Source organism: Vombatus ursinus, unplaced genomic scaffold, assembly GCF_900497805.2.
Source record: "Vombatus ursinus unplaced genomic scaffold, bare-nosed wombat genome assembly UNPS02014789.1, whole genome shotgun sequence".
Lineage (NCBI taxonomy): Eukaryota > Metazoa > Chordata > Mammalia > Diprotodontia > Vombatidae > Vombatus > Vombatus ursinus.
The window spans coordinates 106536-131457 of record NW_020954567.1 but is presented as its reverse complement, the minus strand read 5'-3'; the positions used below and the strand labels follow the sequence as shown (position 1 = coordinate 131457).

The 24922-nt window shown below is 40.6% G+C and overlaps 1 protein-coding gene across 1 annotated transcript; it reads right to left on the bottom strand.

Annotated features, from left to right (window-relative positions):
* Nucleotides 1–10289: 10289 nt before the first annotated feature.
* LOC114047680 (low affinity immunoglobulin gamma Fc region receptor III-like) lies at nucleotides 10290–24768 on the bottom strand. Its single transcript, XM_027868589.1, is given in 6 exon segments — nucleotides 10290–10771; nucleotides 10773–10855; nucleotides 17525–17779; nucleotides 19636–19890; nucleotides 21852–21872; nucleotides 24504–24768. Coding segments are annotated over 6 exon segments (1002 nt in total). The 5' UTR covers nucleotides 24580–24768; the 3' UTR covers nucleotides 10290–10459.
* Nucleotides 24769–24922: the final 154 nt, after the last annotated feature.

Genomic DNA, 24922 nt, shown 5'->3' with positions numbered 1-24922 from the left:
GCAGGATTTTTGTTTTTTGTTTGTGTTTACATTGAGACAAAATCTGCCCCTGTGTAGCTTCCATTCTTTGCTTGGTTTTCTTCCTTTTAGATTAAGGAAAACAAGCCTGGTTCTTCTTGTGTATGATAATTCTTCAAATACTTGAAGACAGCTATCATGTCCCCCACTTCTCCAGATTAAGCATCTCCAGTTACTTCAACTAATTCTCATATGTAATGCGCTTGAGACCCCTCATCATCTTGATTGTCCAGCTCTCATCATTCTACAGTTTTTCAATGTCTTTCCTAAAATGTACAGTACCTAGAACTGAACATAATCCTTCTAATGTGATCTGCCCAAAGGGGAGTACAATAGTACTATAACTTCTCTAGTCCTAGACTCTCTCTTAATTTATTTTTAGTTTTCCACATTCACTTCCACAAGATTTTGAGTTCCAAATTTTCTCTCCATCTCTCTCCTCCCGCCTCCCCAAGATATGCATTCTGAATACCTCTTCTCCCAATCTGCCCTCCCTTTTATCACCCCTCCCCTCTCATCCCTTCCCCTTCTATTTTGCTGTAGGGCAAGATAGATTTTTATACCCCTTTGCCTATATATCTTATTTCCCAGTTTTTTACATTTTTAACATTCATTTTTAAAACTTTGAGTTCCAAATTTTCTCCCTTCCTCCCTCCTCACCCACCCTCATTGAGAAGGCAAGCAATTCAATATAGGTTATACTTGTGTAGTCATTCAAAACACTTCCATAATAGGCATGTTGTGAAAGTCTAACTGTATTTCCATCCATCCTATCCAGCCCCCCCCGTTTATTCTGTTCTCTCCTTTGACCCTGTCCCTCCTCAAAAGTGTTTGCTTCTGATTACCCCTACCCTCAATCTGCCTTCATTCTATCATTCCCCTTCCCCTTTATCCCTTTCTCCCCTATTTTCCTGTAGGGTAAGATAGATTTCCATACCCAATTGAGTGTGTATGTTATTCCCTCCTCAAGCCAAATCCGATGAGAGTAAGGTTCACTCATTCCCTCTCACCTCTTCCCTCTTCCCTTCCATTGTAAAAGCTTTTTCTTGCCTCTTTTATGTGAGATAATTTACCCCATTCTACCTCTCCCGTTCTCCTTCTCCCAGTACAATCCTCTCTCACCCCTTAATTTTATTTTTTAGATAACATCCCTTCATAGTCAACTCATCATCAGCACTCTGTCTCTCTCTCTCTCTCTCTCTACACACACACACACACACACACACACATATATTCCCTCCAACTACTCTAATACTGAGAAAGGTCTCATGAGCTACAAATATCATCTTCCCATGTAAGAATGTAAACAGTTCAACTTTAATAAGTCCCTTATTATTTCTCTTACCTGTTTACCTTTTCATGCTTCTCTTGAGTCTTGTATTTGATAGTCAAATTTCTATTCAGCTCTGGTCTTTTCACCAAGAGTGCTTGAAAGTCTTCTATTTCACTGAACATCCATTTTTCTCCCTGAAGGATTATCCTCAGTTCTGCTGAGTAGGTGATTCTTAGTTTTAATCCTAGCTCCATTGACCTCTGGAATACTGTATTCTAAGCCCTTAATGTAGAAGCTGCTAAATCTTGGGTTATCCTGACTGTGGCTCCATGATACTGGAATTGTTTCTTTCTGGTCACTTGCATTATTTTTTCCTTGACCTGAGAACTCTGGAATTTGGCTATAATATTCCTGGGAGTTTTTGTTTTGGAATCTCAGGAGGTGATTGGTGTATTCTTTCAATTTCTGTTTTACCCTCTGGTTCTAGAATATCAGGGAAGTTTTCCTTGATAATTTCTTGAAAGGTGATGTCTAGTCTCTTTTTTTATCATAGCTTTCAGGTAGTCCAATAATTTTTAAATTGTCTCTCCTGGATCTATTTTCCTGGTCAGTTGTTTTTTCAATGAGATATTTCACATTGACTTCTATTTTTTCATTCTTTTAGTTTTCTTTTATAATTTCTTGATTTCTCATAGAGTCATTAGCTTCCATTTGCTCCATTCTAATTTTTAAGGAATTATTTTCTTCAATGAGTTTTTGGACCTCTTTTTCCATTTGGCCAATTCTGCTTTTTAAGACATTCTTCTCCTCATTGGCTTTTTGTATCTCTTTTGCCATTTGGGTTAATCTATTTTTTTAAGGTGTTATTTTCTTCAATTTTTTTTGGGTCTCCTTTAGCAAGCTATTGACTCATTTTCATGATTTTCTTGCATCACTCTCATTTCTCTTCCCAATTTTTCCTCTACTTCTCTTACTTGCTTTTCAAAATCTTTTTTGAGCTCTTCCATGGCCTGAGACTAATTCATATTTTTGTTGGAGGCTTTGGATGTAGGAGCTTTGACTCTGTTGTCTTTTTTTGAAACTGGGACATTCTGCTGAAAATATGTGACTGTATGAAATACCTGGGAATATGCCTACTAAAACAAATCCAGGATCTATGTGAACAAAACTATAAAATCTTTGTACACAAACAACAACAGATTTAAATAAATGTAGAAATATTAATTATGCATGGGTAGGCAGGACCAATATAATAAAAATAATGATTTTTACCAAAATTTATCTACATATTCAATGCCATCTCAATTAAATTACTAAAAAATATTTTATGGAGCTAGAAAAAATAATAACAAAATTCATTTGAAAGAACAAAAGGTCAAGAATAACAAAGGAACTAATGGGAAAAAATGTAAAGGGAGGAAGTTAGCAGTACCAGATCTCAAACTATATTTTAAGGCAGTCATTATCAAAATTCTCTGGTACTGGCTAAGAAATAGAAAGGTAGATTAGTGGAACAGAGTAGACACACAATCTACAGCAGCAAATGAATATAGTTACTCAGTGTTTGACAAGTATAATAACTTCAGTTTTGGAGAGAAGAATTCATTATTTGGTAAAAAAAATTATAGGGAAAGCTGGAAAGCAATCTGGCAGAAACTGGACAGAGACCAATATCTTACACCATTAACCAAGATAAGGTCAAAATGGAGACATGACTTAGATATAAAGAGATGTTACAAGAAAGTTTCAAGAACATGGAACTTATTACCTATCAGACTTGTGAAGAGGTGAACAGATTATGAACAAACAAGAGATAGAGAGTGTTGTGAGGTGTAAATTGGATAATTTTGATTACATGCAATTAAAAAGTTTTTGTAAAAATAAAACAATTGTAGCCAAAGTCAGAAGGAAAGCAGAGAATGGGAGAGGGGAGTGTTTATAGACAGTTTCTCAAATAAAGGTCTCATATCTTAAATACATAAAGAACTTTGTCAGCTCTATAAGAATGTGAGTCATTCTCCAATTGATAAATGACCAAAGGATATGAACAAGTAGTTTTCCATTGAAGAAACCAAAACAATTTACAGTCATATGAAAAAATGCTCTCAATCATTGTTGATTAGAGAAATGCAAACTAAAATAACCTTAAGATATCATTTTACACCTATCAGATTGGCTAAAATGATAGAAGGGGAAAATGACAAATGTTGGAGGGCATGTGGAAAAATCTGGACCTTAATTAATTGTTGGTGGACCTATGAGCTGATCCAACCATTTTGGAGAGAGATTTGGAATTACGCCCAAAGATGTAATAAACTACCTATACCCTTCTACCCAGCAATACCACTATTAGGGGTGTTTCCCAAGACAATTAGGGAAAATAGAAAAGAACCTCCATGTTCTAAAATATTTATAGCAGCTCTTTTTGTGGTGGTAAAGAACTGGAAATTGTTAGGATGCCTGTCAATTGGAGAATGGCTAAACAAATTGTGGCATATGTTCATGATGGAATATTACTCTACTGTAAGAAATGATGAGCTCAATGATTTTAGAAAATCATACAGAGACCTCCACAAAAAAATGAAGAATGAAAAGAGCAGAACCAAGGGAACATTGTATACAGTAACAATAATATTGTTTAAGAAGAACTTTGAGAAACCAAGTCATTCTGACTATTATAAATACCCAATTAAATGCCAAGATCCTATGAAGGAAGATGTTATTTGAACCCCGAAAGGAATATTGCTGTGGTGTAGGAAGAGCTGGTTAATTTAGAAAAGCATGGAAATATGTTTTACTTACAAATGAAGATGCTATCCACCTTCAGAGAAACAGATGATAGGAGGAAATAAGCATAGTATGGTCTCACATATGTGTATGAGTGAATATGTGTATATTTGTGTATGTGTATAGATATCTATGTGTGTGTACATACACATATACATACACATATGTATACATTATATATATACACATCCATACTTAATTGTAGCCTTCTTGGGGTGGGGGGAAGAGGGAGGAGAAAAAGGTGCACAGCAGAAAACAAAAGAAAACCAACAAGGAAGCAAAGAAAAGCTGGGCAGCTTTGAAAACAATGTATTTATTATATAGGTTTTCTTGAAATGGAAATTTATTGCTTTATATTGAATCCTCTCTTATGGTCAGCTCTGTACATGTAAATCTTTTTTTACATTGTACTTAAGTGTAAAATTAAAAGCATTATAAAAATTTTTTAAATAAAATATATAAAAAAAGGAAAAATAGAAAATCAGAAATGTAATCGAAACTACAGAGTCACTCTGACTGTGAAACTAGGAAGGACCCTGGGAATACTAATAAGGGAGAGGAAGGAGAAAGTCCTTACTTATGTCCTCCAATCCAAATAACATAAAAGGCAGTAACTACAAGATAGTCCAGCTGAATGACTAGGCAGGCAACACTAGGCTGAAGCCACTGGAGCTAATGTTGTTGTTATTGTTCAGTTGTTTTTCAGTGATGTCTGGAATGGCAAAGTTGTCTCAGGAGGTAGCTGGTCTCTAGCCTTAGGTCCATCAGGTACCTCAACCTGGTTCTTGTGGAAACAAGCAGATTAGGGCCACTGTGGGAGAGATAGAGGTGGTCATGACTAGTGGGGATTCTGTTAAGTTGAGTGTCCTAATACTTCTTCCTCAGGATTGTCTGTGTGCTTTAAAGTGAATAAGACACTGAGTTCTCCACCTAGAGAAAACAAAGATGAAGAAGAATTGGGGAGTTGGGATATGTAGAGCAGAATAGCTGGAGCTTGAGAGAAACACAATAGATTCCACAAAAGGAAGAGAACAGAGAGCTAAGGCACCACACTTACTGCAATCCTTCCTATCTCATCAGGAATGTTGACTGTGAATGAAAAGAAAATTTGTCAAGCCCAAGCTGTTGTGGTTTGTCCTTCATTCTAGAAGAGAACCATGACATCAGTAAGATGCTGCCGTGACTTGTAAGTGAATTGGATTTGAGTGAGGGAGGATTTACAGAGTTACCAGCCTCACTTTCTTCTTTGAAGCCATCAGGGTCCAGTGGCCAGATATAAATCAGGATAACCTGCGATGTCCCAAGATGCATTGAGAGACCTTGGCCTTTATAAGCTAAGGTCTTTCAGAGTTCTCACTTTGACTGGGACAAAGCCCATTCAGTGACTAGGCAGGCCCAAGTATTGCTACATTGAAGGGTTTATAAAGTGCTAGAAACACTGATGCTGTGCATACGTAAGACAGAAGCTAAAAAGTACAACCCAATCTTCTACAATTAAAAAAAGACCCAAGCTTGCCCCATCCTAAGCCCATTTCTGTAAGCCAAGAGCAAGGTGGCTAGATTCCTTCCCAGCCAATCCTGCCTCTCAGCCTCACAACTGCTGGGTTTGCAAGACACCTCCACTTCAGAGCCCTGGCTCCTCACTCTTCTTAGCTGAACATCTTCATCTTCTACCAATGACATTATATTTGAACCCAGAAGATCTGGATTTGAATCCTGCTTCTACCACTTAGAATCTTCATATAGTGTACTGGAAAGAAGGCTTGATTAGGAGTCAAAGCAGTCAAATCGTGTGACTTTGAGCAAATCATTTAACTTCTATGGGCCTCAGTTTCTTTATCTGTAAAATGAGGGGGTTGAACTAAATGACCTCTGAGGTAATTTCTATCTTCAAATCTAGGATACTATGATATTATGATCTTGGGCAAATTGTATGATTCTTTCAAATCTCAGTTACTCCATCAATAAAATAGGGATAGTAATACTTATACTACTTAACTCACAGGGTTACTGGATTATATTATTACCTCCATTCCCCTCACTACTCAACTCACAGTGCTCCTGAGAGTCCCATACTAGCCCTAGATACCCTTACTCCCCTTTCTGAGAAGCACTCTCCTGAACTCCTGGTTATATAGGCTTTGCCATGTAATATTTTCACTTTTTCCCATCTCCAATGCTGCCCTAACTATGCTACAGAGCTGACCAAGAGAGCTGAGCTTCTGCCCTCCTTGCAGCTCTGTTAGGCTCCCACAAGCCTCCTTTTCTTCAACCTCCAGTACCCCTTGCAGTTCCAACTTGGGGAAGATGTATCTGTGTTCCATCATACACTGGGACAACTAGTGAGAGAGCCAGCTGTATTCACTTGCTTCTCTACAAGATTCTCTCCTTCTTCCTTGTGTTTAGGGGCTATTGGAGAGCTAACGCAGGGCCCATACAAAGTTAGTGGGACAATGGGAGAGTCATGAACCTCAGGACCAAGGACAGGGAAAAGGCTTTGATTAAAGGAGAAATTAGACACCCCCTTAAAGCTGCCACACACCACTCAATGAGATACTTTCTGAGACAGCGGGAAGCAAACAAGTACAGAGACCTTGGGATTTCTGTACTGCAAATCTTAGGCCAGGAGAGGTGGTGAACCACATGGGGAAGCATCAATCGTCATCTCATGTGGATAAATGCCTGTGTCCTAGACCCGACAGTGGCTGAGCCACTACCACATCCCACCCCACTTTCACCCCTCCCCCACCCCACTGCCAGGAGAGATTAAAGCTCCCACTTTCCCTGAGAGTTTGGCTCTAAATCACTGAAGCCCCTCCATATACACCGAGGCCAGGGAGGGGTAGTTTGTTTGCTATCTAGTATATTTCTCTAAATTTAGAATATGTAATGAATTGGTCCCAACTGTGTGACTGTTGGCCAGGGAACCCTGCATTCCACTGCTAAAGAGGGAGCAGAAATAAGAGGGAGTTCAGTGGGAGGAGGGTCAGTGAAAAAGATGGAAGTGGAGAAGATTCTGAGGTAGAAGGCCAATGCTTACTTCCTCTTTTAGAAGGTGTGTTTACATGTCCTCTAGTATAGACTGTGCTTGGATTGGTGGGACAGGTTTGTGCTGCTATTTTCTGAATCTGTGATGCTTGGAGTCCAATCCTGCCACCCCCTGCCTGCCATGCGGGCACCATGGTTGTCCCAGCCTGTCACCACCTCCAGCTCTGTGCTGCTGTGGGTAGCACTGTTGTGTCTAGGTAAGTCTGAGCTTACTGGAGCAGAAAATGGGGGGACAAAGATAAAGGGTCAATTCTAGCTCAGGCATCATTTGGGGGCCTAACTCGGGAGGAAAGAATGAGTGGAGAAGATGGAAAGAAGGTGGGGTGGGAGTGTTAAGGGGCTAAACATAACAAGTTCCTTAATTGGTGAAGATTTAATTTGTGGGGAAGCATACTAAGACTCTCCCCCCCCCCTTTTCCCATTACCTGTTGCCTCTTTAGGCTACATAGTACAAAATCATATTTTGATAGTACTTTATTCTGAAGTCCTTGGTTCCACTAGAATGAGGAATTATTATCAGTATTTCTTTATCATTTCTGAAACTAAGTCCTGCACTGAAATTTATGCATCTATGTTTTGTCTTATTGTGGAATTGTGTTTTTAGGGGAAAATATTTTAAATTGTAAGTGAAAATGGTCTGTGTCAGGGAGAGATGTTCAGAGGAGGGACAGATTTTTGTCTCTTTTGATTTTCTCTTTCTCCAAGCAAGGAAGGGAAAGGAACACACATTTAATAAGTACCTACTATGTGCCAGGCACTGTGCTAAGCATTTTACAAATGTTACATGATTTGATCTTCACAACAACTTTTGTGGTAGGTGTCATTTGAGTTAAAGAAACTGAGGCAGAAGCTAAGTGACTTGCCCAGGGACATAGAGCTATTAAGTTTCTGAGGTTCAATATGAGCTTGTCTTCTTGACTCCAGGCCCTGCACTTTGTGTACTATGGCATTACCTAATTGCCTCTGAGGAGAGCTGCTTAGACTTAAAATAGTTTAACTAATTAAAAAATTGTCTCTGAACTACTTGTGTACAAGGCGCAATACGCTGAGTTCTTCCACACTGCAAGGAAGGAGATGGTGCGATAATGCAAGAGAGTTAAGGCAATGCTTTCTACACTGAGGTAGTAGCTGATAACTCTGAATGAGTTCAGTTCTTACGTAGCATCAGTCCCATTCATTTTATTTGAAGTCCAAAATCACTGCCAGCTGAGTCTTCCCTATGGGTTGGGATCTTGAAGGTCTCTCTCAAAGAAGTTTTTTGTTACTTGCTCCTGGCTGCAACACCTGGACTGGATTCTGATGCCTGAATTGGTGAAACTCAAATTCTTAACCCAGATTGGAGATTTTTCCCTCTGAACCTAGAATGGAAAAGGAGAAATACACAGCCCAAGGACATTCCATTTCTCTGGGTGACAAATTTTTAACTTGATCTCACTATATGCCAGAAGGAAAGGAGTCATCTTGCTCTCCCCAGTTACAAATGTAGCAGAGACAGTGAGAGCTGACTCAGGCCTTTTGAAAAGGCTGATGGTCCTGGCTGTTCACTCACTTCTCCCAAACATGTGGCAGGCAATCTGGAACCAGTTAAAGCATTTCTATCCATGCTCTCATATGCATATATACATATACATATACATATATGTACATATATATGGATGTGTCCATGCATACAGATATGCACAGACATACATATTTGGTTTTGCTAATTTCATTCTGCATCAGTTCATATATTGAAATGTATTCTTAATGCTTCTCTGAATTAATCATATTCATTATTTTTGTGGCAAAATCAATCTAGTTTAGTATCCCTTATTTTGGGCCTCTATTTTGTTTCCAGGTCTTGGCTTTCACAGACAGTCTTGCTATGAGTATTTTGGTATAGATAGGACCTTTCTTTCTGTTTTTAACCTCTTTGAAAAATTTGTCTTGGAGTTTCCTGTTCAGTTCTAAGGTTAAGTTCATTTCCTCCTGTTTTCTCCAACATCTTGCTCCTTTCAATTATTTCGTCTACCCCAAACATTTTTAATTCCTTCCCTTTTACTCGCTCCTCTTTTGCTTTCAAGCACATATGGCTTTTACTCATCTTGAAACAAAAATTTATGCCAAACTCAACTTGAACCTCTAGCTTCTCACCTAAAGGCAACTATGTGGTATAGTAGACAGAGTGGGTTTGGAGTGAAGAGGAACTGAGTTCAAATTTGACTTCAGAGCTCAAATTTGATCATAAGAAAATCAATAAACCTTTGTCTGTCTCATTTCATTCATTTGTAAAGTGGGTATAATAATACTTCCTACCTCTCCAGGATTGTTGTGAGAATCAAATGAGATCTTGGTAAAACACTTAGCATGGTGCTTGATACATAGTAGCCACTTAATAAATGCTTATTCTCTTCTTTTCTTTCTTTCCTATTTACTGGTGAACCTCTAAAAGGAGTAGGGTAAATCCACTGACTCTACTTCTTCCTCACCCATATTCCTTAACATCCTAAAATCTGGTTGCAATCTTCACTACCTTATGGAAATTGTAACATCATTAACCTGTAGGATTGGGGTAATGTCTCATTTTTGTATCTCCAACAGTGATCATTATAGTGCCATAAACACAGGGAATGTGAAAAAGTATTTGTTGAATGAATGGATTGAAAGGGGATGATGAGAGTCTCCTTTGAAAGGAGATGGTATTGGGGTTGAAATCAAACCAGGAACATGGCAGTCTACTGGAGTAGGACCAGGGAGTACAACTAAGTTGAAAATCATCTTGAGTATGTGCTTTTTCCCCTTTAATTTATTTAATTTATTTTCTAGCTGTTTGATTTGGCTTTTTAAAAACATTTTATTAATGTATTTCATTTTAACATGGTAGTCATTTTCCTCCCTTGTGATGAAGAAAAGCAATCAAATAAAAATATCTCTTAGGAAAACTTATCTGCTATGCATACAATATTCTGGCCTTGTAGTCTTCTCCAGAGTCGGGGAGGAGGTATGCACACACTCTTTTTCTGATGGAGGAGGTAGCCTCTTCTCTGAGTCTTAGAATACTTGCATGAACCCTTGGCCCAGTCTCTTATTCAACTTTTCTGCTTTAACTTTCACAATTATTTTATTATATTTCATCTCTTTCCAAATCCCAATATCAACAACTCTCCAAGATGCAGACAAAATGTTCAATTGTTACTGTCCTAGAAATTTATTTGGTTATTTAGGAAAATACTAAAATCATTTCATACATCTACAGAGTCCTTCTCTGTCTAGGGGTGGGTCAATAACTGTGTAGCCCTGAGCTCCTAGGAACTCAGCCATGACAAGGGTGCTAGGTGAGACTGATTATGTTGCCTAGAGCTCACAGACATCTCTACCTTCTGAAGACAAAGAGACACTGGAGGCTAGGGATAAGGAAGAGTCCTCACCCCAAGCTGGACAGGAGTCCCCCTCTGCTGCCCTCAGGAATGGACTAAGAAGAATGAGGACTAGGATATGAATACATAGACAGAGATGAATGGGGCGCTGCCATGCCAAGACCTCAGTCATTCCACAGGCTGATGAGTCAGTCATCCTCAGGTTTCTAATGTTATCCAGATACAGGGCACTTTGTGTTCTTCTTTGAGCTATTGACCTCTCTCTTAAGTGTGAAGTACAGACCAGTGTCCACTGCAAACAGAAGTCCCATCACAATGTAGAAAGGGACATAGTACCGGAATTTAAAAGATGAGGAAGTAGATGGTCTTGGATCTACATTTGTACAAAAGTAAGAGGAAGGAGGAAGAATCATTAGAATCCTGGTGAATCAACAAATCAAGTAAACAAATACCCATCAAGCTCTTACTTCCTAAAGGAGAAAGAAAGAAAAGGAAATCATTTGTCCTTGGGTCTAGGGTTTGGGATGGATACTGTGAGCAGAAGGAAGACTGCTTGGATCCCTAAGGTGGCCTGGTGCTAAGAGTCTCAGCCAAGAGGTAATATGAGGGTCTCTCCCAGCCCAGAGAGAAATAGAGAGAGAGAGAGAGAGAGAACAGTAAGAGTGAGGTGTTACATCTATACCATACCCATGCTACACTTAAATTTTGTAATATTTGACATCAGTATTATTTTTGATTATTATTTATTAAATACTATTATTATTACTATAATTTCTGAATCAAGTTTCTTAATGTTCTAGCTCCATGTGATATTTTCTTCTTTACCCTATATAATGGAAAGAATTCCTGCCTGGGCCTACAGACTCAAAAGATGAACTCTGATTTGTCTTTCTAGGGATTCAGGAATTCAGGATTTTATCAGAAGTGCCAGACACACCTGGTCATTTACCCTTGGGAATTAGGGGTAAGTTGTAAGCACTCATACTAAAGTTGTTGTGCTGATCCAAATGATTGGGAGCATGGTTGAATCAGGGAACATTGGACCTCAGGATTCTAAAAGACAGAGTAGATTGCATGGGAAGGAGAAGTTATTCTTTTCAATGGAGGAATCCAGAGTTGGGGAGTGAGGGGAGAGGTATAACTTCTGTTCCTTTGCAGTCACATCTGAATGAATGATGATGCCCCACCTCCTGAGAACTCCTTTGTTGAACTTCAGTACAAATAAAATAGATAGCCAGGCTAGATAGATACTTTCAGCCTTTGTGCTGGTAGCAAGGAAAGCAGTTCACAGTGATTTAATACCCTAAAACTATCATTAGCCCTCTCCATATCCATCCTCCAAAGTCCCCTTCACTCAAAGTCCAACATCCTTCACTCTTGCTTGGTTGGGTATATCTCATATTGGACAGTAATTTTCACCACTTTTGACTTTTCCTTCTTATTTTGTATGGTCGCTGAACAGAATTCATTGTAGTTCATGTACAGTCATTATAGTTCACTTGATTGATGGAAAAGTTGGAATCATGTTGAAAAAACTTCCTTCCTTTCCATTTTGATAGAATGTGACTTTAGAGATTCCTTTGTTTTTCCCAGCCATGGCACCTCAACACCATGGGCTCCCCTTCCATTTAAACTAATTTGAAGGACTGGAGTAGCAGCCAGTCTGAAAAGATAAACAAAAGACCAAGAATCCAGGAGGTCTCAATTCAAAGTAGAGTCTGAAGTCACTGTAGACTGGGATGGGGAGAGAAGGTAAGCTTCCAGGACAAAGAAAAATGCCAGATGGTCAAATGCCATCAGTCAATAGCATTGCCTGGGTGCTGTAGGAGGCTATCAAAACAACCTCCTTGCCCTTGGAGACCTCCCAATTTCATAGGATCATGGTATAGACCCTATACCATGGGTATGTGAAAAAGTCATAGGATACCCAAAAAATATAGAAATAGAAATAAATGTAGGATGTTATTTATCTCTTGACAGAGAGGAGATGGGTTCAAGGTGCAGAATGAAACATGCATTTTCAAACATGGCAAATGTGTGGATTTATTTTGCTTGACTGCGTATCTTTCTTACAAGGATTGTTTTTCTTTTTTCTGTTTGTCATGGTGGGATTTGGGGAGAAAAGAGAGATATCGGTAGTGTTGCCAAAAAAAAGAAGAAAACCAAGGAAAATGATTATTGGACCATTTCTAATGCACAGAAGAGAACAGAATAAAGTTCAGAAGGAAACACAAAGAAATAGGATGGCTTTTAAAATAACACATTGGATTTCTTACATACTTTAAAAAAAAAAGCAAACTGGGGGCAGCTAGGTGGTACAGTGGATAGAACACTGGCCCTGGATTCAGGAGGACCTGAGTTCAAATCCAGCCTCAGACATATAACATTTACTAGCTGTGTGACCCTGGGCAAGTCACTTAACCCCATTGCCCAGCCCCCCCCCCAAAAAAGGCAAACTGTATATAACATAGATATATGCTTTCACATTTAATCTTTTTTATGTTCTATTTTGTATATGAAAATGATTATTTTGGGAGCATTAAGATTAGAATTTTAAAAATAAAAGAAAGAAATGAATTCATGAAAACAAAACATAAAATTCATCTGTACATTCTGGGGAACAAAACCCAGGATCTTTGAGTCAAATTAAATTTTAAAATTCAATTTAATAGGCATTAGTTAAGCACTTTCCCTGTGTCAGGCACTGGGGATACAAATGTATAAATGAAACCATACCTGCCCTCGAGGAGCTTACATTCTACTGGGGGAAAACAACCTGTATATAGATAAGAAAATACAAAATATATACAAAGTAATTGGGGTGAGGGGAGCAGCAACAATTAGGGCAATCAGAAAAGTCCTGTTACAGGAGGTAACATTTAAGGCCAATCTTGAAGAGAGGGAAGATTCCAAGAGGCCAAGGTAAGAAGAAGAATATTTCAGGCATGGGGGAAATCTGGTCCAAAAACATGGAGGTGAGAGCTGACTGTCATGTATAGGGAATGGCAAATAAGCCACTTTGGTAGAATATAGAGTCTATGAGGAGGAGTAATATCAAATCAGTTTAGAAAGTTTGAAGTCAGATATGAAGGGCTTTAAATGTCAAGCAGGAAAGTTTCTATTTTACCCTTATTTTTATAGGTTATCAGGGAACCACTGAAGCTCCTTGAGCTGTGAACTGACATGGTCAGACCTGTGCTTTCAGGAACATCAGTTTGGCCTCTGTGTACAAGGTGAATTGGAGAGAGGAGAAAGTAGAGGCTTGGATACCAATTAGGAGGCTATTGCAATAATATAATAGGCAAGGAGTTAGGAGCCCCTGGACTAGGATGGTACAGTCATGTGAGGGGAGAAGGGACAAATGTGGAGTTAGAATCAGTAAGACTAGAGAACTGGTTGGATTTAGGAGGTGAGAGAGGAGAGTGAAAAGTCCAGGATGATTCCTACATTGCAAATCCAAGTGAGGCCCTTGAGAGAAGTAGGGAAATTAGGAGGAGGGATGAGTTTAGGGGGCAAAATGAGTGAATTCAGTAGAGTTTGAGATGCTTATGATACATCCAGGTAGAAATGTCTAACAGGTAGCTGGAGATGTGGAACCTAGACCTTAGCAGAGAGTTGAGGGTACAATATGTAGATTTAGGAGACATCTGCATAGAAAGTAGCTGATGAGATCATGGAGATAGAGAGTGCTGAAAGAAAAGAGAAGAGGGCACAGAACAGAACCCTTAGATGTACCCAAAAATCAGGGACTCAACATGGATACTGAGAAAGATCGGTTAGCAAGGAGGAAGATGATCAAGAAGGAAGAGTGTTACAATAACCCAGAGGGGAGAAAGTACCCTGATGGAAGGGGGGAACAATACTATGCAGTGCTACACAGGGGTCAAGAAGGATGAGGACTTAGAAAAAGCCATTGGATTGAGCAACAAAGAGATCTTAGTTCTAATAGGAACCTGAGAAGCCATCTAATTCAATCCTCCCATTTTGCAAATGAGAAAATGGAGGCCCAGAGAGGGTTAAATCACTTGCCCAAGGCAATAGAGATTGTCAACTTCCATGGAAGTATGAGCTCAGCTTTTCTGACTCTGAAGCCAGGGTTCATCACACAGTATCATGCTAGCTCAATGCATGGTACCATGTTAGATCAGTGGTAACTTTGTTGGTCCTTCGTTTTATTTTTGTGAGGCAATTGGGATTAAGTGACAGCTAGCAAGTGTCAAGTGTCTGGTCTGAGACTGGATTTGAACTCAGGTCCTCCTGACTCCAGGGCCAGGGCTCTATCCACTGTGCCATCTAGCTTCCCTGATCAGTAACTTTAGAAAGAACAGTTTCAGTTAAATGATGGGACAGAAGTGAAACCGCAAATGTTTGAGAAGCAAATGTGACATGAGAAAGTGTGGACAAATGTAAATAGCTTTGTCTTTGAAAAACAAAAAAAGATTTTATTAGTCTCTTTTGTTTTTAGCTTTGCCACGTTTTCTGCCTGTATCCCTTTCACCATACCTGCAAAGCATCCTTTATAGAATGAACAGAACTTTCGTTCAAAAAAAGAAGAGAAAAAATTCTGTAAAAGCAACTAATACATCAAAGACATCTCCCATTATATGCAGTGTTTCACAACCAAGGATCTTCCCACCTCTGCAAAGAAGTGTAGGGAGATGGTTAACATTTTTTCTAGAATTTTGGCCATGAAAGAGAAGAGAGATGTAGAGTAGCTTGTTAAGGATGTTAGAGTTAAGGGAATTTTTAAGGTTGGGGAGACTTCAGCAGAAAGGCAGCTAATGGGTAAGAAAATATTAAAAAAAAATTAGGGAGAGAAAGAAAAGGGATGGTCAAAGGGACAAGTCCCCATAAGAGACAGGACGTGATGGGGTTAAGGGCACAGACTGGTTGGTCTTGGGACCACCTCGAGTGTTCTCTCCATTGAACTGCATTGTCACCTACATAGATATTTTAATTAAAGTCTTGAGAATGAGTAAGTTACCATTCATTGGGAATGAGAGAAGAGAAGAAAGAAAAAAAATCCTAGGGAATCATCTACATTTAGCGATTGGAAAGAGGAAGAGGGACAAAAGAAAGAGGCAGAGACAAAATGACCTGAGAAGCAGGAGCAGAACCATAATCATGGCATCTTATGGAAATTAAAATTAGGGAACGTTTCAAGCAAGATAAGGGCTGGTGAACAGTGCCAAATGTTGCAGAGAAATTAAGAAGGAAGAGGACCCAGAAAAGGTGACTGGATTTAACTCATGAGAGTTACTGGAGAACTTGAAGAAAGCAATTTCACTGGATTGTTATGGGCAGAAGTCAGATTGGAGAGGGGTTGAGGTATGAGCGTGCTATGTACCAAGAGGAAAAGAAGATACAGGGAGTATAGAAGTTTTCTGAGAAGTTTGGTGTTGAAAGGAAAGTGATAGAATTGCAGCTTAAGTGAGTAGCAGACTCTAGGGAACAATATTTTGAGGCAGGCAGGACTAGCTTGTTTGTAGGCTGGGAGAAAGATCTGATAGAAAGAGACATGAAAGATACAAGAGAAATGATGAGTGAACAATCTCTCAAGGGGAAGCGATTAAGAGCACAGGTGATGGGGTTAATTCTGGAAAGGAGGTGTTAGATGATTTTCTCTGAGTCAGGTAAGAAGGACGGTTTGAATGATGAGGGAGATAGGAGGGAAGCTCAGGTATCTCCAGTCTGATGGCCTGAATCTAATTTTTTTTTAAAGTCAGCAAGGCAGGGTCATTTGTTCCATCAATTGGCAGGCCTTCATTGAATGCCTGCAATGGGTCAGGCACTGTATTAGGCACAGGGCATATACAAGGTAAAAATGAAAGACTCACCTTTAAAGGGCTTATTGTCTATAGAGGAGAAATTTTGCACATCTAAATAAGTATATGGAAGGTATGCTACGCCTTTTGGATTTGGATAATTTTATTTGCGGAAAGGAGGAGAAATCAGACTCAAAGAAATGTACTTAATGAAGACAAAAATGGCCACAGTGTGTCATTTTCCAACACCTTGTTTACATATGACTACTTTGAGGCTAAGTAGGAAACCTGCACAACTTAATTTTTCTTGTGACTAAGGTTGGGGGATGGGGTGCTCATATACATATTATATAGAAATAAAATTATTGTTTTACTTATTATAATATATCATTATTATCATATTATATTATAATTATATAGAAAGTAAATTATTTTTATTCAGATGAGAACACTAATATCTAAGGTGAGGATGGGGAAATCAGGAAAGTTTATTTGTGGAATTTTTTTCAACTCTTTTCATCAGCATGTAAGTAGGAGTGGAGTCCAGGTGTGGTGAGAGTAATTCAGGGTTAAAGCTTGACAGTGAATGGGCTGGTTAACTGCAGGGCCCTGCACTCATCTTGGAAGACTTCTAGCCTCACAGGATTACATATAGGATGTGGGGTTCTAGGAGTACTTTATAAGCTATGTATCTGGATAATCTTCTCCCCCTACTTAGGGGGTTCCTTTGATATTCTGAGGTAAGCTCTTTAAGAATCATTGAAAAGCAATCTTCTTAAAGCTTATCAAGTGGGACCTGTGGTCTCCAAAGGTGGTGAGCATAGAGAAATTGGACCTGTGGCCAGGACTCCTAAAACCCCCACCCATGTGACCTGATCACCACGTAGTGGCATGGCCATGACTCTCCATGGCTCGTTGCCTCAACTGGAATTACTGAGATAGGTGGTATGGCATAGTGTATAGAGTGTTAGGTTTGGAATGAGGAAGACACATTCAGGTCCTGATGCTGTGTTATCATGCAGATGTCACATATCTCTGAGCCTCAATTTGTTACTTCTAAAATAATAATAACAGTAGCAATAATGCCTATGGGGCTTTTTGTGGAGATCAAATGAAACATGCATGACAAATACTTCATAAACCTAAAAATGCTACATAATGTCAATTATTCCTATTGTCTTTTTCTAGCATTTCCTTGTCCACCCCATAAGAATTACACAATCTTGGCCTTAGGTGTCTATTTCTTCCCCTCAAATGCTTTGGTCAAGTCTCCTTACCTTGGACAGTGATAACCACAGTTGCAGATAGTTGGGAAATGTGTCCCATGAACCCCGTACAGTAGTAGGATCCACTGTGAGTGTAGTTCACTTTAGGGACAATATAGTCAAAACTCTGAAATTCATACTTTAAGGCTTGGTCGTTGTGGTAGTATGTGACTTTGTTCAACGGTTGGCTCCTCCAACTGTGGCACCTCAGGGTCATAGAGTCACCTTCCATGAATTCTAATCTTTCTACTTGGAGTAGCAGCCAGTCTGAAAGGCAAACACAAAGGCCATTGGCTCAGGACACTTCAACTTGTCCTAGAGCCTTGGGCCATCTAAGACTTCCTGCCATTTCCAAAGACAAAGAAAAGCGGACCCTGACTCTGAACAGTGATTGCAGTCACTGAACCTGGTATGAGGACATGCAGAATGCCACTTGCTAGAATCTGCCCACATGATGTTGTTTGTCATTCATTTTGAAAGAGGACCAATGACATCAAAGGATGATGTCTTGACTCAGGGTGAATTAGATTTAAGAGAAGTAGAGTTGCACAAAGTCATCAGATTCACTTTGTTTCAGAGTCATCAAAGTCCAGTGGGAAGATAAAAGTTAGGATGACTGGCAGCGGCCCAGGATGAAGTGGATGACCCTGGCATCTTTGTTCTCTGACCAAGCTCTAAGCATTTCACAATGCCTGCTTCAGCTACCTTCATGTCCATTGGAGCAAGATGTTGTTATTCACCCATTCCACTGACAGGAGGCTTCATATGCTTGGGGTAGAAATTCCACTACCTCGTCAATGAATTTGTGCCTGGTTGGTTACCCTCAACCTTGTTAGCCCATCTGCCAAAATGGGTTCTTAGAACTACAGGGGAGAGTTGAGTGCCAGGTAGACACCAAAGGTAGATGAGCACCCCAGAAAAGGGGTTGGCAAAGCCTTTTACCAGAGGTACTGCTCCTTCTTGCATACCCATACACTCCATCTGCCCACATATAATCCAATGGGCTCACCATATATCAAAGCCGAAAAAATGGGGAAAGAAATGGGGAGAATGTGCAGGTAAGACAAACAGGGAGGCACTTTTGGGGGAATTAAAGAACTAGGCAGGGGCCTAAAACATTTTAGAGAATGTGAGGTCATTTTTAATCTGGAGTCATAATTCTCATCCTGTAGGGTATCCTAGTACAGCATAATGAACTGACCATGGGACTCTATTCCTCAACCAACTCCCATGGCTCCCCATTGCCTCTCAAAAAAAATGCAAATTCCTCTGTCAGCTGTGAAAGGCTTTTGCAGCCTAGCCAGCCTCACTGGACATGACTTTCCCCTCCCTTGGATTTGGCCACCCGGCCAAAGTGATCTTCTCTCTGTTCCTCTCATGCTACCTTCAGCTCCCAATTCCAGGCTTTTACATTGTCCATCTCTACACTCCACTCCCACCCGCTATGCCTGGAATGTACCTACTCCTTACCTCTCCCTCATAAAGTTCCTCTCTTCTTATAAAATGCAGCTTAGGCAATACCTTCTGCACCACACCTTTCCTGGTCATCTCAATTGTTAGTAGCCTTCCTTCCAATATACCTTCTCTATATTTATATTCACAAAATTGTATATCTATGTTGCATGTTTATATATATGTGTCATGTAAATATAATATAAATAATATGTATGTATATAGGTACATATATATTACATGTACTTGTTATCTTCCCCATTAGAATGTAAACTCTTTTGGACCAGGGATTGTTTTTATTCTCTGTATTTGTATTTCCAGTGTTTATTACATGGCAGACCTTTAATAAATACTTATTGAGTGATTGAATGTAGTTCCCTAGTCTCCTGACCCTGTGGAAGGGAGTTGTGGAAATTTCCTGGCAGAAAGGAGTAGTGAAAATAGAGTCAGTGAGAAAAACTTAGAACAAGACAAGCTAAACTCATACCTCAGTAAGTGCAATAATGAAAAGGAGAATTAAAATAACCTGTAGATTTCTCAGGAACTCTCCCACCCATCCCCCTTGACATTAGTTCTGCCAGGATGTGTTTCTTTCCAGGTTGTATTGTAAGCAGATTTCAACTCTTTCCCTCCCACTCCACCTTACCCCAGGATCCTTCTCTTTCACTTACCACTAGAGACCTGTAGTTTCACAGAATTGCTGAGAGGAGTGTGTTCTGTCCGGCACTGGTATTCCCCACTATTCTCCATGTTGACAGCTGGGATGGTATAGGAGTTCTGGTGGATGGGGAGAGCTGACCCATTGTGGAGCCATTTGATGGAATGGTGTCCAGGGGTCTGGAACACTTTACAATTCAAAGTCACTTTGTCCCCTTGGAGCACATTGAACCATGGGGGTTCCAGGGTCAGTACTGCCCTTGGACGACCTGATGAGGGTAGAAAGCAGAGGGCAATGAAGAAAAGGAGTCTCCAAGGAGGCATCAAATCCCAGATCTGAGGGGAGGACACCAGTGACAGGCACAGAGAAGAGAATGGAGCCCACACAGTGTGTGTTTAGAGGGCTGTGGAGTAGACAAAAAGTCAGAGCTGGTCAACTGCTGGTGGCAGTTTTCTCACACATGGATGCCACACTGAGTCATGAGGCCATTGGGCCTTTTCCAGAAGGATGGACAGATCCCTAAGGATCCCTTAGGTCCCATCTGATTGGTAAAAAAAAAAACAATCACAACAACCACAAAATCCCAAGAACCATCATCTTCTTCTCAAAGAGAACCTATGTCAGGGAAAGTAAGACAGAATGATCTGTAATTTTCATCTCCAAAATTTAGGGGAAACCCTGAAAATCTCTGGGGTGAGTATTGCTCTGTGGTAAGGAGAGATCAATCATTTACTGAGGAAATACTCTTCCTGCAGGAAGAGAGAGGGGTCACATTTGCCTCCATTCTAAGGCCAGGTACCCCAGCCCCTACTAGCTGCTAGCCTCATCAAAGGATCTAAATCTCTGCCCTCAATATCTCCTCCTCCAACCTACTCAGTTGACATTCATACAGAGACCCAAGACCTAAGGATAATAGACACACAGACACATGTACAATGCAGAATACATATACTCGCTACTCAGTTAACCTTTCCTGGACTCGGTTTCCTCACCTGCAAAATGAGGGAATTGGATTAGATGATCCTTTCCTCTTTGATCCATGAACCGTCAACTATGTTGACCACCTCAGAGAAACCACAGACACATAGAACCCAGACATGCCATGGGGAGTGAGGATGGGAAATAAGCATTTATTAAGCACCTACTGTGTGCCAAGTACTATGCTAAGCATTTTACACAGATTCTCTCATTTGATCCTAACTCATAAGATTTAGAGCTGAAAGGGACTATAGAGATTATCTAGTGAGTCCAACTTCTTCATTTTATAGATGAGAAAACTGAGGCTTTGAGCAGTTAAATAACAAGGTCAAATGGGTAGTAAATAGCAGACTTTTCTTTCCATGGAGCAGGTAGTGAAACACACACACATGCCCAGGGATGCAGAAGAAATGGGGATATACATAGAAGAACTGCTCAAACCCAGAAGGGCAGTTAGGTGAGGCAGCAGATGCAGTGCCAAGCATGAAGTCAGGAAGACCTGAGTTCAAATCTGGCCTCACAGACTTACTATCTGTGTGACTCTGGGCAAGTCCTGTTTGCCTCAGTTTCCTCATCTGTAAAATGAGCTGAAGAAGGAAATGGCAAAGCACTCCAGTATCTTTGCCAAGAAACTTTCAAATGGTGTCACAAAGAGTCAGATGACTTAACAATAATTCGCTCAGACATGGAGAAACATGGGGACACACCTGAGCAGACTAGCCCTTTTTTTGGAGGGTATATGCTTCCCGTGACTTTGTGACTGAAAACCGAGTTTCCTGGGCAGCTAGGTGGCACACTGGATAGAACACCGGACCTGAAATCAGGAAGGTCTGAGTTCAAACCCAGGCTCCGACACTTACTAGCTGTGTGACCTTGAGTGAGTCACTTAACCCTTATTTGCCTCAGTTCCCTATCTGTAAAATGGGGATACACTAGAGAAGGGGAGTGAAACATGACTGAATCACCTAAAAACAACAGGCTCCTGAGGAAGAGGGTTGAGTCTCTAGAAGTAGAAAAGCATGAGTGGAAGGTACTGGGAGAAGAGAGTTATCTCAGTGACAGCTGCTTCCTCACTGGCCCTAAAGTCTCACTCTCCCCTTAATCAGGTGGGTTCAAGGCTCCAGTCAGGATAGCAGGTGCTGTCCTGGGTGTACTGATATGTCCTATACTGCACTGATATGGATGTTCAGAAAGGGGTCAGAAGGGGTGGTTAAGAAAAATAGAGAGGCCAGAACTGAATATAGAACTTACCATCACTCCTGATGGCTGGAGCTGCAAGAGACCAGAAAGCAGGGATTAGACCAGGACAGGGAACCCAGGGGCCAGGTAGCTACAGCATGGAACTCCCATGAGCCAGGCTAGGGACCCAGAGAAGCCTGTTGTGCAGTGTTTCCCCAGGCTTCCTCACAGCTGCCTGGAATCAGAGTGATTGCAAGGGTACTAGAAGTCCCTCCCCTCAACAAAATAGGAAAACAATCTGTTTCCTGCTCAGTGACATCTGAAATGCCACCATTAGAGACTTTCCTGTGGCTTAATATTTTGTTCCTTCTCAAAATGCAAACATCTTTCCATCTCAGTGTGAATGAGTTTATTAAGTCCTTTCTTGAGAGCAGGATTTAACCTAAGAGTGCTTCATGAACAGGGAGAAGGATAAAGAAAGGAGAGTCTCTGGGGGACTGGCTATATCTGGCTATATTTTTCTTCCTTTTTTTTTTGTTTATTTACTTTTAACATTCTTTCTTTTTTTAAAAGTTAGTTTCAAATTCTCTCTCTCTCTTTTACCCCTCCCCTAACCCATTGAGAAGGCAAGAAATGTGGTATCAATTATACATGTGAAGTCATGCAAAACATATTTTTGTATTATTGGCTATGCTTCTTAAGAACTCTGACAAGCCATGGTGGCTGCATGTCCTGCTTAGGATTTGTAAATAGTCACTATTTAACCAGATGGTGCTGTGGATAGAGCACAGAGCCTAGGCAGGAAGATCTGAGTTCAGAACTAGACCTCAGACACTTACTAGCTGTGTGATCCCGGGCAAGTCTCTTAACACTGTCTGCCTCAGTTTCTTCATCTGTAAGATGGGGACAATAATAGCACCTACATCACAAGGTTGTTGTAAAGATCAAATGAGACTATGTGTAAAGTCCTATACAAACCTTAAAGTGCCATTTAATGCTAGCTCTTATCATTAATGCAAAGGCAGAATTGGATCCTTGCCTGTACAGGGGAATAAGACCAGGGATATTTAGACGTTTAGAGATTGTGCAGAGGGAAAGTGGAGGAAAATCAGAACTTTCCCCTCATGTAGACAGAAAGCCAGAGCAGGATGCTATGAGAAACCCATCTCCCCAGCAAGGGATTGAAAATGGGAAGGACTGTGGATATCCAAGTATCTTGGACAGAGGAACTGCTCTGAAAGTCAGGAGACAGGGCCGTGTGATCTCAAGAAAGTCTCTTCATTTACCAAGTGTTTATGGACCATGGGTTCTGCCATTTACTAACTCTGTGACGTTAGACTAGATATTGAATCCTCCCTAGGCCTGAGTCTCATCTAAAAAATAGGACAACCAGAGTAGATGGCATCTCTGATCCTTTTGGGTTCTAAAGTTCTCTTCTAATCTTTGGTCTCCCTCATTTCCCACAGCCCAGTCTCACGTCTAGAAATTTCTCTGCTTCGGTTCAATTACTGAAGTATGTCCAGGGGTCCTGAAGTCCCCAGGTCACTGTGAAACTTGATAGAGCTATGGAACACCCAGAAATCTATCCAGACACAAGTATGAGCTGCATGACATTTGAGGGAGTGGAGAAGAGTGTCTGCCATGACCCACTGTGGGCAGGCCTGGAGCCTCTAGAGTACATTTTGACCTTAGTGGGGTAGGAGATCTACAGTCAGTATATCTCATCTAAACTTAAAATTTGATCTGGAGATGACTCCCGCCAAAAAGAGGAAAGAAGAGGAATTTACAGCAAAATCAGAGGCATGGTGTGGCTTTGGAGTTAGAGGACCTGAGGTCAAATGATGGCTCTGCTATCTTTTTGACCTTGGGCAAATCATTTACCTTCTTTGGCCTTAGGGTTTTTTTTTTTTTCATCTAAAAAGTGAGAGAAGAAGAGGAGGCATTTGTGTGACCACTAAAGTTTCTTCCAACTCTGATTCTTTGATCCAGGGCCACAACTTAGAGTTTAAAACCGCATTTTTTGGGGACGCCTTGTATATCCATCTACCTCACTACCACCCTCTGTCCAGACAGTGTCTACATATCTGAAGGAAATAACCTCAATTCTCTTAATTATTCAAGCCTCACAGTCTGCTGTTCCTCAATTACTGGAATTGGGGTTCTGCCTATTCTCCAGTTACCTAGATAAACACTTCCCTTTCCTCAACAAGTCAAAGCAGCTTTAGACACAGGAGAGGGACCAAACTACAGCAAGTGTTTCATGATTTGAGCCGAAGAGGGAGAAACATCCTCTACCACGTCTTGACTGAAGCAATTGGATTCCACTGTGGTTATTAAAATAGAAACATCCTGGAGATGTCTGTCTAGTACTGAGTTATTACCAGCCATTTATACCACAGAGAGGGTCAGGTTCTCAAAGAACAGGCCACAATACGAGGGAGAAAGAAAAACTGTCAGGGTGCTTGGTGGGGAGAGGACACCCAAACAAGAGTTTGCTGCAAGAATCAGCATTGTTGGCATGGGACTGACCAGTAACTTTAACATCTCCCCTCTGTCCTGATTCTAAGAAACTTGTTATGTTTAGCCCCTTCCCACTCCCAAACCTTTCTTTCCATCTTCCCCACTCATTCTTTCCTCCCAAGTTAGGTCCCCCAAAATGCCTGAGCTAGAATTTGCCCTTTATCTTTGTACCTCCATTTTCTACTCCATTAAGCTTAGACTCACCTAGACACAACAGTGCTACCCACAGCAGTACAGAGCTGGTGGCGGTGCCAGGCTGGGGTGCCCACGGTCTCCTCATGGCAGGCAGGGGATGCCAGGAGTGGACTCCAAGCAGCACATAAATTCAGAAAATAGCAGCAAACACCCGTTCTGCCCACCCCAGCACAGTCCACTCCAGAGAACATAAAATTCTTCTAAAAGAAGGAATGAGCATTGGCCTTCTGCATCAGATTCTCCTCCCCTCCTGCCCCTTTCACTGACACTCCTCCCACTGAAGATCCCCTTCTTTCTTCTTCCTCTCTCTTTGTAATCTCTGGATTACAGGGTTTCCTGGCCCAGCACCCATGCAGCTGGAACCAAATAATTATGTAACTCTAAATTTAGAGAAATCTACTAGAAAGCAAACAAACCCCACCCTGGCT